The sequence below is a fragment of the Myxocyprinus asiaticus genome, chromosome 26 (genome assembly GCF_019703515.2).
Source record: "Myxocyprinus asiaticus isolate MX2 ecotype Aquarium Trade chromosome 26, UBuf_Myxa_2, whole genome shotgun sequence".
NCBI lineage: Eukaryota > Metazoa > Chordata > Actinopteri > Cypriniformes > Catostomidae > Myxocyprinus > Myxocyprinus asiaticus.
This window is the reverse complement of record NC_059369.1, coordinates 32,704,908-32,716,887: the sequence shown is the minus strand read 5'-3', so window position 1 is coordinate 32,716,887 and position 11,980 is coordinate 32,704,908. Positions and strand designations below refer to the sequence as shown.

Below are 11,980 nucleotides of genomic sequence, written 5' to 3'. Positions count from 1 at the left end.
TGTTCCAACGAATGTCGTTGTTACTGGTGCATATAATCAAGTACATTTGCCCTGTTGGTCAAACCTAAACTCAGAGGGCTCTTCGAAACGACCACAAGCTCATTTCAATCCTACTCTCTCTCTCTCTCTCTCTCTCTCTCTCTCTCTCTCTCTCTCTCTCTCTATCTATCTCTCTCTCTCCATCCGCGCACTGCATGATTCCCATTTGCGCTTCTCTCTGTCGCTTACCGGTTCGCTCTCGCTTGCCTCCGTCCCCGTTTGGACCCCTTTGGATTAATTCAAGAGGAATTCTCTGGATTTTATAATGCAAATCAGGGCTCTTCTAGTTTTTTACATCTGCCAATTTCTGATTTTTATCCTGTCGGGTAAGTAGAAAAATACTGGTAGTAGGCTGACCCAAAGCTTCGGCTACTTGTTGCTATTTACTGAAATATTTTTGTATGTTGTTTACAAATGATTTACAGTTTTTCCGAATTGCTAAAACACATTTCTTGAAGCCTTCACCCATTTTCTCACAATTTTAAACACCAAACCAAATTTTCAAACTACATTCACAAAACCCCTGACTCTTCTGGCAAAATCAAACAATCGCCTCAAAACCATTTCCTCTGTGCTCAAAATCAAACAATACTTTCAGATCATACACACAGCAAGTCAATATATAAACACTACAGAGCTTTCATTAGACACTACATCAGAAAATGGAGAACACAGCGTCCAGGGCATGTAGTTACAGAATATAAAATGTATTGCATATAGTAAGCTCATTTTGCAATTACTGTCAAAGAAAGCACAGTAATCACAACTTACATTAGTACAGTGAATATATTGTATAATGTAAGTACTGCAAGTAATACAGTATTGAATGTATGTATATTCAGCACCTGAATACTGTAAAAATACAGAACTAAGAACACTCTAAATGAAAAACACATTACTGTACACTCACTCAAAAATTTTGTGCAGCTGCAAAATCAAAGTCAATGTGAGATTCATTTTGACTCAGCATCACGTTTTCACATCATTAGAAACAAGTGTGAACAATTTTGAGTCGTTGTGTGTAAACTATGACAACTGTGTTGTAGTTGTGTTTATCTTTTGCTGCCGGTGTTTACCGTTTTGCAACACAAGTGCACAGGGCTGGATTGGTAATCTGGCATACCGGGCATTTTCCCCACTTTGGGGCCGATCAGGGGCGGACTGGCCATTGGGAGAACCGGGTGGGCCGGTGGGCCGTCCGCGAAACGGGCCGAATGGGCCGCGATAAACTGAAATGGGCCGCCGCCTTATGCAGAACGGGCCACAAAACGGCGCAGCGATATGCCGAAGGGGGCAGCGATATGCAGAAAAGGACAGCGAGTTTTAGTGAGTGAGAATGTGTTTAGAGTTTTGCAAAAAGGGTGATTGATTTGACAAATGGGTTTAGGCCACTGAGCATTTGGTTCGGAGAATGGGATTTAGTGTTTTAGCAATACAGAGAAATTTTAATATTAAGCTTTTCAAGGGGGCAATGAGCAAGACAGACAATTTATAAATAATATTTATAAATAAATGATTTACCATATGTACCCTGAAAAAAAAAAAAAAAGATTTTGGGGGATGTTAATTAATATTCATACACTTTGGTTAAAATATACCCTTAATCTATATTGCATGCTAAAAAAATAAAAAATAAAAAAAATAATTTATTTAAAGAAAGTAGGTGCAAATTGCTGCCTCATTTTTTGGGGGTAAATTCCATATTTATTTATTTTTCTTCAGTGTACAGACAGAATTAATGGGGGAACGAATTCTATAAAATATACTCTTTCTGGTCTTTCCAGAAGAAAAAAAAAAAAACTATAAACATGCAACATACTTATTTTTAACACAATGTCCAACACAAATCTTTTCATTGCAATAAAGATACTAACAGCATAAAAATGAAAAAAGAACAAGACATGAAACAGTTGATTTTATAATCCATTTTAATTAGCTGTAGGTTTACAGATAAAATTAAGATTATTTATGTTTGCGCAATCATAATCCCACTGCTTGTTATATACGTATTTAGGCCAACAAATTAATTGTTTTTTATGTGCTTTTCCTTCTGGATGAATATAAGACATAGACATCTTTCAAACAATATTTTAGTCAAAGGTGACATTTGACTTCAGGGTTATCAAGGGTTATCGAAAACAATACTATGCCAAGAAAAGTTGTCAAAATGCAGATAATGAGTGCAGATGAATGGTGAGCTGTAATTACTGTAAACATTAGCCTAATGCTCTGGTGCTTATAGTCAAACCTGTTTAATTACAGGTTCCTCTCTCATTAAGTATAACTGAAGATCCCAGTGTATGAGTAATATACAGTACATGAATTGTCCAGTTTACTATCCTCTAATGTTTGCATTTATGCTTCTAAATGGTGTGTAAAAAGTTACCACAGTCAGGCATTGTCTGTAAATATGTTATCCCTTCTGATTTAGGGGTTACTTGTTCTGAAGCAGAGCACAGGCTGTTCTCTGTGATCTTCTCCAGTTATAACCAGTACATCAGACCAGTGGAAAATGTGTCTGACCCAGTCATAGTTCAGTTTGAAGTTTCCATGTCACAACTCGTCAAAGTGGTGAGTGCCTGCGGAACAAAGACAGATATTATTTAATACCTGGCTTGATTATATTGGATTTTATGATTGAGTATGACTCCAGATTGTCATTGAGGTATTTCAGTGTTACTGTGTACAGTTGGGACAGATCCTATTGTCCTTCTTGTTTCTTTAATGTGTGTAAAAAAGAGAGAGGGGGAACTATTTGTGTCTCATTAGCTATATATTGAGGACAAAATTGTCCCCAAAAGTTAGATAAATTTGACAAAACCTCTATATGGGGACATGCTCATTTGGAAAAATTATTAATACATGAGGTAAATAATGTTTGTTTTCTATTCTAAAAATGCAAAATGTTTTCTTTTAGGGGTAGGGCTCGGGTTAGTCTGTAGTAATTATAATTATCTTTAAATAAAAGCAATATAAGTCTAGGGAATGCCCTTATTTATTTAGATAATTAGCCATGTGTATGTTTGTGTGTGGCTTTGTTTTTGCCCAGGTACTTTATATACACATCACATGCACATAACACCATTCAAGACTTTCCATGTTTCTATCAGTTATGTATTAGCCGCATGATGAGTCTGGGTCATCTTCAAAGAAGATGTGAATTTCAGTCCAGCATGATTAAGCTTCATTGGCTGTAGCTTCAAAGGCTCAGCACAGTCAGGCTGATTCTCTGAGCTCTGACCTCTGAGACATAAATGGATCTGTCAGTGTGAATGACTGTGTACGCATATGATTTGCCAAATTGCAAATTTTCATTTTTCTTCTGATGTCCCTCCATCCTTCTCCCTTTATTCTTCAGTGACTTCTCACCCCCACTCCAGCTGCTGAGAACCTCTCACTCCTCTTTTAATAAATACTGTATATTTTTTTCCATTCATTCTCGCTTGTTTTCTTTGTATCATTTAATTCAACTGATTGCAGGGTTTAGATGGAAGGAAGAATGGAGTGAGCAAGAAAGAAATCTGCTATACTGTAGAATTAGTCATCCAACCATATCTATTTGTAACACTTTAAAGTTTAGGGAGGTAATTTGATGCTTTTTTTGTGTGGAAGCGCAGACTTTGGTCTAAAACAAACAAATAACAAATCAAACAGAAAAGCGACCATTACAAGTAACAATTTGAGAATGATTTTGCAGAGGAATTTTTAAATAAGAAGTAAACCGTGTACTAAAATCATCCTCTTTCTCTGCAAACATCTTTAGATTGGATTAAAACTATCCTTTGCAATGTATTTGAACACACCTCCATCTCTCTCTCTCTTGCATCTATTTACTAGCAGTCTGAAATACCACTCAAAATAGCCAACCTATGAATTTGCTTTCAACAGAAAACCTTTTTATTTTTCATCTGTATCTCCATTCAGATTTGTTGAAATACTAGACAAGGCCCTCAGAATCTCAAAGGCCAAATAAAATGTTTCACAAGAAACTATCTAGAGCTTTATATCTTTGACTATCAACTGTAACATTTTCACTGCTAAAACATGTAGAATGTGTTCAGAGCCTTTATAATGAACATGTTTTATACAAGCAGTGCTATGAGCATCACTTTCTGACCCTTGTTGACAAACTAGTGGTTGTAATGAAACTATATTGCACTGGAGACAAATACCATTTACAAGTGTTCACTTACATTACATTTAAAGTATAATGGATGAAGTAATTTAGTTTCAACAAATCAAAATTGTTTATTTGATGTAAGTGTCCAATTCATTTTGGCATTCAAGAAAATCCTCAACTTCAAACATAGCACTTCAAATGATAATCTAAAACTGCCAAGTCTACACAGCTAGCTGTTTTGCTAGTATATTTGCGAACACCCTAGAGGTCCCTGTGTGCTTCATGGAGTGCCTTTAGGCGAGAGGACTCAGGTGGTCCTCAGTCTCTATCGGAGCACAGCCTGTCTGTGAGACATGGAGGTCGACGCTGGCCTGCCTCAGACTGATGCCTGGAGAATGATCACTTATGACAGCATGTTTCTTCTTAAAGCTTTGAAATATTCATTTAGGAAAGTGTGGTATTCCCCCACAGGTGATCTATCTGCCCCTCTCACAGACTCTCTCTGTCCCTTCCACAGGATGAGGTGAACCAGATTATGGAGACCAATCTTTGGCTGCGACATGTAAGCTCATACATTGTTCATGCATGTCCAAAGGTTACTGATTCATTTAGATAATTGCAAACACTGAATGTTTGTGAACCTTTTATACATTTTATCAAAAACAAGGTTTATAGACCTTTAGCGCTTAACCTTTTTATCTGTGACGTAACAGTTTAAAACAATTGGTGCAGCATATGGATTTCATAGAACATCAATGGAATACACGTGTTCTTCATGTATATTTAACTGTTTGAGTCAAATATACATGGTGTTATGTTTTCAGTGTTTTACTTGTTGAAAAAAAAATCTTCATGCAGCTTTATAATATATTATGATATGGATAGGTAAGGAGCTATAGATGGGATGAAACAATATGAGAAGCCTTAATGGGAGTTTAAAGGGAGATATTTTAAGACTTTTTAGGGAGTTCTCCCAAAATTAGACTAAAAAATAGACTATTTACTCACCCTCATGCTTTCTCAACCTCTTTCTGACTTTCTTTCTTCTGAGGAACACAAACAAATATATTTTGAAGGATGTAGGATGTGTTTTTGTCAAATATAATGTAAGTCATTGGGGTCCTAAACTTTCAAACTCTAAAACATAAGGGCAGCATAAAAGTAATCCTCTCTAGTGGTTTAATCCATGTCTTCTAAAGCGATATAATAGCTTTGGGTGAGAAATAAAGCATAAATGCTGTCCTTATTCACCAAAAGTCTTCACTTACACCCAGTACTCCTATACACATTCATGAGAGAATCTCGTTCACATGTCCTCGCGCTTGACGCATGAGCAATTGCATGTTCTTGCGAGAACTTACGGTTGTATCGCGCACAAGTCAGAATTATTTTTGAGTGAACTATCCCTTAAGTGTTGCTCAACAATAAACATTAATATGACACTAAGGGCAGCTGTAATCTTTTAGCATGTTTACTGGTTGGGCCATGGAAGGACATCAGTGCAATAGGCAACATTAAGTCCAACAAAATCCAGTTACTGTACACTAATATACATCTAAAATTGTTTTTATTTAAAGCTTCGATGGTCAGCACCATCACAGCCCCACAAAGAAGCAGTTAAAAAATACACAAATCATATGCACTAGCTGAAATAGAAGGGGTAATCAGTATGGACTTCATGCCATTGCTATTAAATGCTTCAGATAAGGCCCTGTTACAGTGTACCAGTTTAAAGGAATTTTTTTGGTAAATCTAGGGCTATGTGTTTTCTTATGGGTATAATGATGATCTCTTTTGGTATCAGTTCACATTCTTCAGAACCATTATATATTATCACAAAACTTCCAAGTCATAAAGCACTGCACAAAGGGCTCATTTAAATAAATAAAATAAATTATATATATATATATATATATATATATATATATATATATATATATATATATATATATATATATATACTGGAAACACTCAAGAATTATATTAATATTAGTATTGCAAACCAATATCTTATACTGTAATGTGTTATGAAGGTGATGCTGTGCAGGCTATTTTTTAGGAAGGCTGTCCAGAAAAACAAACAAACAAAAAAGATAAGGCAACAGCCTAATCAAGTTTAGCCAATTAATCAGATTTAATGGCTAATCAAGTAACCTAGACAGCAAGTGAAAGAAAAAATAGTAATCAACTGACATGGACATTAGATAACAGAAACATATCTGGATCTATTGACAATAGTTATAATCTATGCCCCTTGAAGTGACATTGTCTCCCTAAAATATACAGTATTAAGAAGGGAGAGTCAGATCTATCTGTCCTGTTCTGTGTCACTCCTGTCCTCTGTCATCTCTCATTTCTGCAACAACAGAGCCTTGCTGTGTTTTTTTGTTTTGTTTTTTTTCAGTTTGTGGGCAGACTCCATGGCCAGACTCAACCTGAGACAGCCTGGAGAATAACAAATGAGAGCATGGCTTAAAGCCATGTGCCAATGTATTTGAAAGATACAACAAACTCTATTTGTTTAGTCTTTGTGTTTGTGCTTGCTGTAATCTTTGAATTGCAAATGTAATTTAACATTAAAGGGATAGTTTACACAAAAATAAAAATTCTGTCGTCATTTACTCACCATCATGCCATCCCAGATGTATGACTTCTTCTGCAGGACACAAAGATTTTTAGAATAATATCTCAGCTCTGTAGGTCCATACAATGCAAGTGAATGGTGACCAGAACCCTGAATGTCCAAATATCACATAAAAGCATAAAATATATCCATATAAAAGTAATCCATAAGACTCCAGTGGTTTAATTGATGTCGTTTGTAGCAATCCAAACGGTTTGGGGTGAGAAAAAACGTTTTCACTGTATATCTTGCCATTGCAGTCTCTATGATTATGATTTCAAGCTGATTAAACTTCCTAGTGCTTATTGCATGCACAGAGTATTAGATAGCGCTATTGGAAGTGTAATCAAACTTGAAATCACCCTCGCCAAGGAGACTGCTGTCAAGATTTATAGTAAAAAAGGAATTACATTTTGGTCTGTTTTAACCCAAAACCAATTGGATTACTTCAAAAGACATGGATTAAACCACTGAGTCATATGGATTACTTTTCTGATCCCTTTATTTGATATTTAGAGCTTCAGAGTTCTGGCCACTATTCACTTGCATTGTGTGAACATACAGAGCTGAAATACTCTTCTAAAAATCATTGCTTGTGTTCAGCTGAAGGAAGAAGGTCATACACCTCAGTGATTGCATGAGGGTGAGTAAATGATGAGAAAAATTTCATTTTAGGGTGAACTATCCCTTTAAGCATTTTTCATAATATGGAGTTCTTAAACTAAACTACAAGAGTAGATTGCTCATCTAATCTGCCAATTAACCCAAAGAATATATAAGCCACCGCTTACCTTATTCTAGTGACTAGAGCCCCTACTTTGTGGACAGCATGCCAAATATGTTTACCCTTTATTACCAAATGAGTATGTGGGCAGGCCAACTCATGAAACCCATGTTAAGCTTTATATTCAATTGTGTGAATATATATCCTCTCAACTATGTCTATTTTTCATAGATATGGAATGATTATAAGCTCAGGTGGGATCCCAAGGATTTTGGAGGGGTGGAATTTATTCGTGTGCCCTCTAACAAGATCTGGAAGCCAGACATTGTGTTGTACAACAAGTAAGTCTGCTGGTCAGCTCCATTAAACTATAGACACTTGTTTCACTCTTATGGACATTTGAGCGTTGTCAGTCCATTTTCCTGAACTCAAACAAATGATGCATGATCTGTTCTTTTTTTTTAACCACAGTGCAGTTGGAGACTTCCAGGTGGATGATAAAACTAAAGCTCTTCTACGCTACAATGGAGATGTAACCTGGATCCCACCAGCCATCTTCAAGAGCTCTTGCAAGATCGATGTTACTTATTTCCCTTTCGACTACCAGAACTGCACTATGAAGTTTGGCTCATGGACTTATGACAAGGCCAAAATCGACCTGGTGCTGATTGGTTCCACTATAAACCTTAAGGATTTCTGGGAAAGTGGAGAGTGGACAATAATTGATGCTCCTGGGTACAAGCATGATATCAAGTACAACTGTTGTGAGGAGATCTACACGGATATTACTTATTCTCTCTACATTCGCCGCTTGCCTCTTTTCTATACCATAAATATGATAATACCCTGTCTTCTCATCTCCTTCCTGACTGTTCTAGTATTCTATCTCCCTTCTGATTGTGGTGAGAAGGTGACGTTGTGTATTTCTGTTCTCCTCTCCCTTACTGTTTTCCTCCTGGTCATCACGGAGACAATCCCATCCACCTCTCTCGTCATCCCTCTGATTGGAGAATATCTTCTTTTCACCATGATATTCATCACTCTCTCCATCGTTATTACGGTCTTTGTACTTAATGTACATTACCGCACCCCTAAAACGCACACTATGCCATGTTGGGTACGGCATGTTTTCCTTAGTATGCTCCCTCGGGTCATGTTCATGACCCGGCCTGGGAAAGACCCAGAGAGACCGGGCTGTGTGGGAGCCCCTCCACGATCTTGCATTCTTCAGGCTCCAGGGTCCATTCCCCAACACCTCACTAAGCAGCACAGTATCCCAGGAAGCCTGCCGCCACACCCTCATCAATTCCTATGCACAGAGCTCAACAACCTGGGTGAGATGTCCAAGAGAGGGTCCAGCTTCCTGTGTAGAGAAGGACGATGTTCATGTTGCTGGAAGCAACACAGCACCAAACTGTCCTTAGAGGGGAGAGCTGGTGCCATTATGGGAACAGGAGAAGGTGGAGAGAGTCCCTGCTCCAGCTCAGAATCCCTGGAAGGAGGGTTTTTGTGTATGCCAAGTCTCTCACCCGAAGTGAGAGAGGCCATCGAGAGTGTGAAGTACATTGCCGAAAACATGCGATTACAAAATGAGGCCAAGGAGGTAAAAGAGTTCACACCATATTTATTAATGGAATACATGTATTTATAATCAGCCAGGGTATGAAATTAGAAACCGCCACCCACCAAATACAGTTATTTTGTGCACAGTGGCAGGTAATTTTGCTCATCTACCTGCAACAGTGGCAGGCAACCTCTAAGACGTCTCAGAGTGATATATGACAAGAAATGATATATGACAAGTATCATATAGACACAAAGACCCGCAGTTGAAGAAGCACACTTTATTATATCTTGTAGAACTGGCAAAAGAAAAGCCAGCGATGCTCATGTCTTATTCGCTGTTTGTTCAGAGGGACTATGCAGCGCATGCTAATGTCTCGTAAAACACACGCATGTGAAGAGTTCTCACTTTTTCATCGTAGTTTCTGTAACGAATGGTTGCTGAGATGAGACAGGAGACATAGGATCTATGTGCAGGCTTTAATAAAAAATGATGACAGTAAAACAACAAATGGGAACTCAAAACAACAACAAACAAGAACTGACAAAGGAATACAAAAACTAAAGGTTATTTATACAAACAAGAGCTAATGAGTGAATGGAAAACAGGTGAGAACAATCAGGAACAGATGTCAGTGATGAGGGCAGTGCATACTGGGAAATGTAGTCCGGGAAAACACTTCAAAATAAGAGTCATAGGAAACATAAGGGAGACAGACTGTGACAGTTTCAGTCGTCTGAAAACAGCTTGCAAGAATAGTGTATCTATGAGAATGCTCCAAATGATCTCAAACCATCACAGGAGGTGCTCTGAATTTAGTTCACTTTTTTCTACAGAGCAGTTTGTATTTTACATGCATTGTGAACGTAACTGCAGGTTTAATTTATACAGTACATCTATTATACTGAAAAATCAAAGTGGCTGGTAGAATTTCCCACTGTGGCTGGTGGGCATAAGAGTTTATTTCGTATCCGGTTAGCAACATTAGCTGAGAGGGAATTTATTTTATGTGTTAGCAAAATGGACATTGTAACTGCCTATGTTTAAATGAATTTGCATTCTGCAAATTATTTTTAACATTGCTGTGTTGTTTATTGTTCTTAAGCTATAGCCTTAAAGGGATTGTTTACCCAAAAATTAAGAGTCTTTATTTACTATATCCTTATGTTGTTACAAACCCGTATGACTCTTTTTTTCCCCCATGAAACACAAAAGGAGATGTTGGGCAGAATGTTAGCCTCAGTCACCAATTAATGTCATTGCATCTTTTTTCCATTCAAGAAAAGTAAATGGTAACTAAGTTCATCCAAGTTTGGAACAACATGAGGGTGAGTAAATCATTACAGAATTTTCAAATTATTCCTTTTAGCAAAAAATAAAATAAAATAAAATCATCTTATTTAGTAAGACTTTAATTCATGGCTGGAGTGAAATTTTTTCTTTCTTTTTCATGCACTCTCACACTCTGAATGTTTTGCTCTTCTAACCTGTCTTCAAAGGTCCAGGATGACTGGAAGTATGTTGCCATGGTGATTGATAGGATCTTCCTGTGGGTGTTTGTCCTTGTGTGCATTCTGGGTACAGCTGGACTCTTCTTGCAGCCACTCCTTTTGGGCGAGGACATGTGATACCTTCACGGACACAGACTTTAAATATTTTAACAGAATATGAATTTTATATCAAACAGAATTTGAGCAACCTTAACTCAGCATTATGTGATTATTATTATTATTATTATTATTATTATTATTATTTATTAAATTATTATTATTTTTTTTTATTATTATTATTTTTACAAACTCATATTCAGTGCTGAATTAAAATAAATCAGTTTAGAGAATTGGTGACTCTGGGACCTCTGACTGTTCAAATGGAGTAGACAAAACAAAGGCATACATCAATGACTTAAGAAGATTTCAAAGAACCCAAAAAGCTTCCTTTCCTTTGTCAATTCATATTTCCATCAAAGTCATGCAACCCATCAAATCATCATGATCATCCTTTTGGTTGATCACAAGAGATGGAATTTTTGACACTAAAATGGAATGTAAGAGGCTTGTTGAACAGAAAGAGTATTCAGATGTTTTCTCTTAAAGCATATTCAAATGTGACTTCCTGTTATGCATGAAACTTGTAGTAAACGTATTGCACATTTACACATTCCTTCTAAACAGCCACTTCAACCCAACAGAATGTGCTCTGAAATCTGTAAACATTTTATCTATAAAACGTGCTTTTTTTGTTTGTTTGTTGATCAGTAGAATGAAAATTCCATGTATGACCATTTTATTAGATTAAAAGGCCTTAAAATAAAACCTTTCCAAGCATTTTTTTTTAATAATTATTATTATTATTATTTTTATTTTTTTAATTTTTTTATGAGTCTTAGAAAAAAGCCCCTTTAAAGGAATGTTCCAGGATAAATACAAGTTAAGCTCAATCAGAACAATATTTGTTCCAATAGGTTTATTACCACAAAAAATATAACTTTGACTCTTTTTTATTATATAAAATGGCACTTACAACAGAAGTGAACTTTTTTTCAGTAAAAGTACTTTGTCAGTAGGCTACTTGAACTTTATTAACCTTGTCTTTGTACAGCTATATCCACTATTTCAACTTTGTTGTCATGCGACATATTGCCAGTGTATTGTCTTAAATCAGCAGAACATAAACTTGTGTCCTTCCTGTTGTCTGCATACGTTTACTTCCATTATAACCCTTCTCAAGCCCTGATTTCTGCCTCGTAAACTTCACTCCGTCTCATGGACTCAGATGTACGTCACTGTTATGTTGCATGTGCAGTGGGTTTAACTGGAACACCCTTAACCCTTGATCACTTGGAACATGTTGAAGGCTGATGTCAATTAGGGGAATTATTTAGTTATTTTTGCATCTGAGAAAACAATG

At 36.7% G+C, this 11,980-nt stretch overlaps 1 protein-coding gene across 2 annotated transcripts; it reads left to right on the top strand.

Annotated features, from left to right (window-relative positions):
- Positions 1–221: 221 nt before the first annotated feature.
- On the top strand, positions 222–11,390 carry LOC127416880 (neuronal acetylcholine receptor subunit alpha-3-like). 2 transcript variants are annotated; one of them, XM_051656467.1, is made up of 6 exons: positions 222–365; positions 2,471–2,610; positions 4,677–4,721; positions 7,738–7,847; positions 7,978–9,109; positions 10,570–11,390. In XM_051656467.1, the coding sequence occupies exons 1-6, from the start codon at positions 305–307 to the stop codon at positions 10,696–10,698; spliced, it is 1,617 nt and encodes a 538-aa protein (XP_051512427.1). In that variant the 5' UTR covers positions 222–304; the 3' UTR covers positions 10,699–11,390. The 2 variants fall into 2 exon arrangements, with proteins under 2 accessions (XP_051512427.1, XP_051512428.1); XM_051656468.1 differs by having other exon boundaries at positions 10,352–10,705.
- The last annotated feature ends 590 nt before the right edge of the window (positions 11,391–11,980 follow it).

Coding starts and splice junctions, on each gene's coding strand:
- LOC127416880 (XM_051656467.1), top strand. CDS start 305: ATGCAAATCAGGGCTCTTCTAGTTTTTTACATCTGCCAATTTCTGATT. Junction 366..2,470: donor TCTGATTTTTATCCTGTCGG/GTAAGTAGAAAA, acceptor CTTCTGATTTAG/GGGTTACTTGTTCTGAAGCA. Junction 2,611..4,676: donor TGTCACAACTCGTCAAAGTG/GTGAGTGCCTGC, acceptor TCCCTTCCACAG/GATGAGGTGAACCAGATTAT.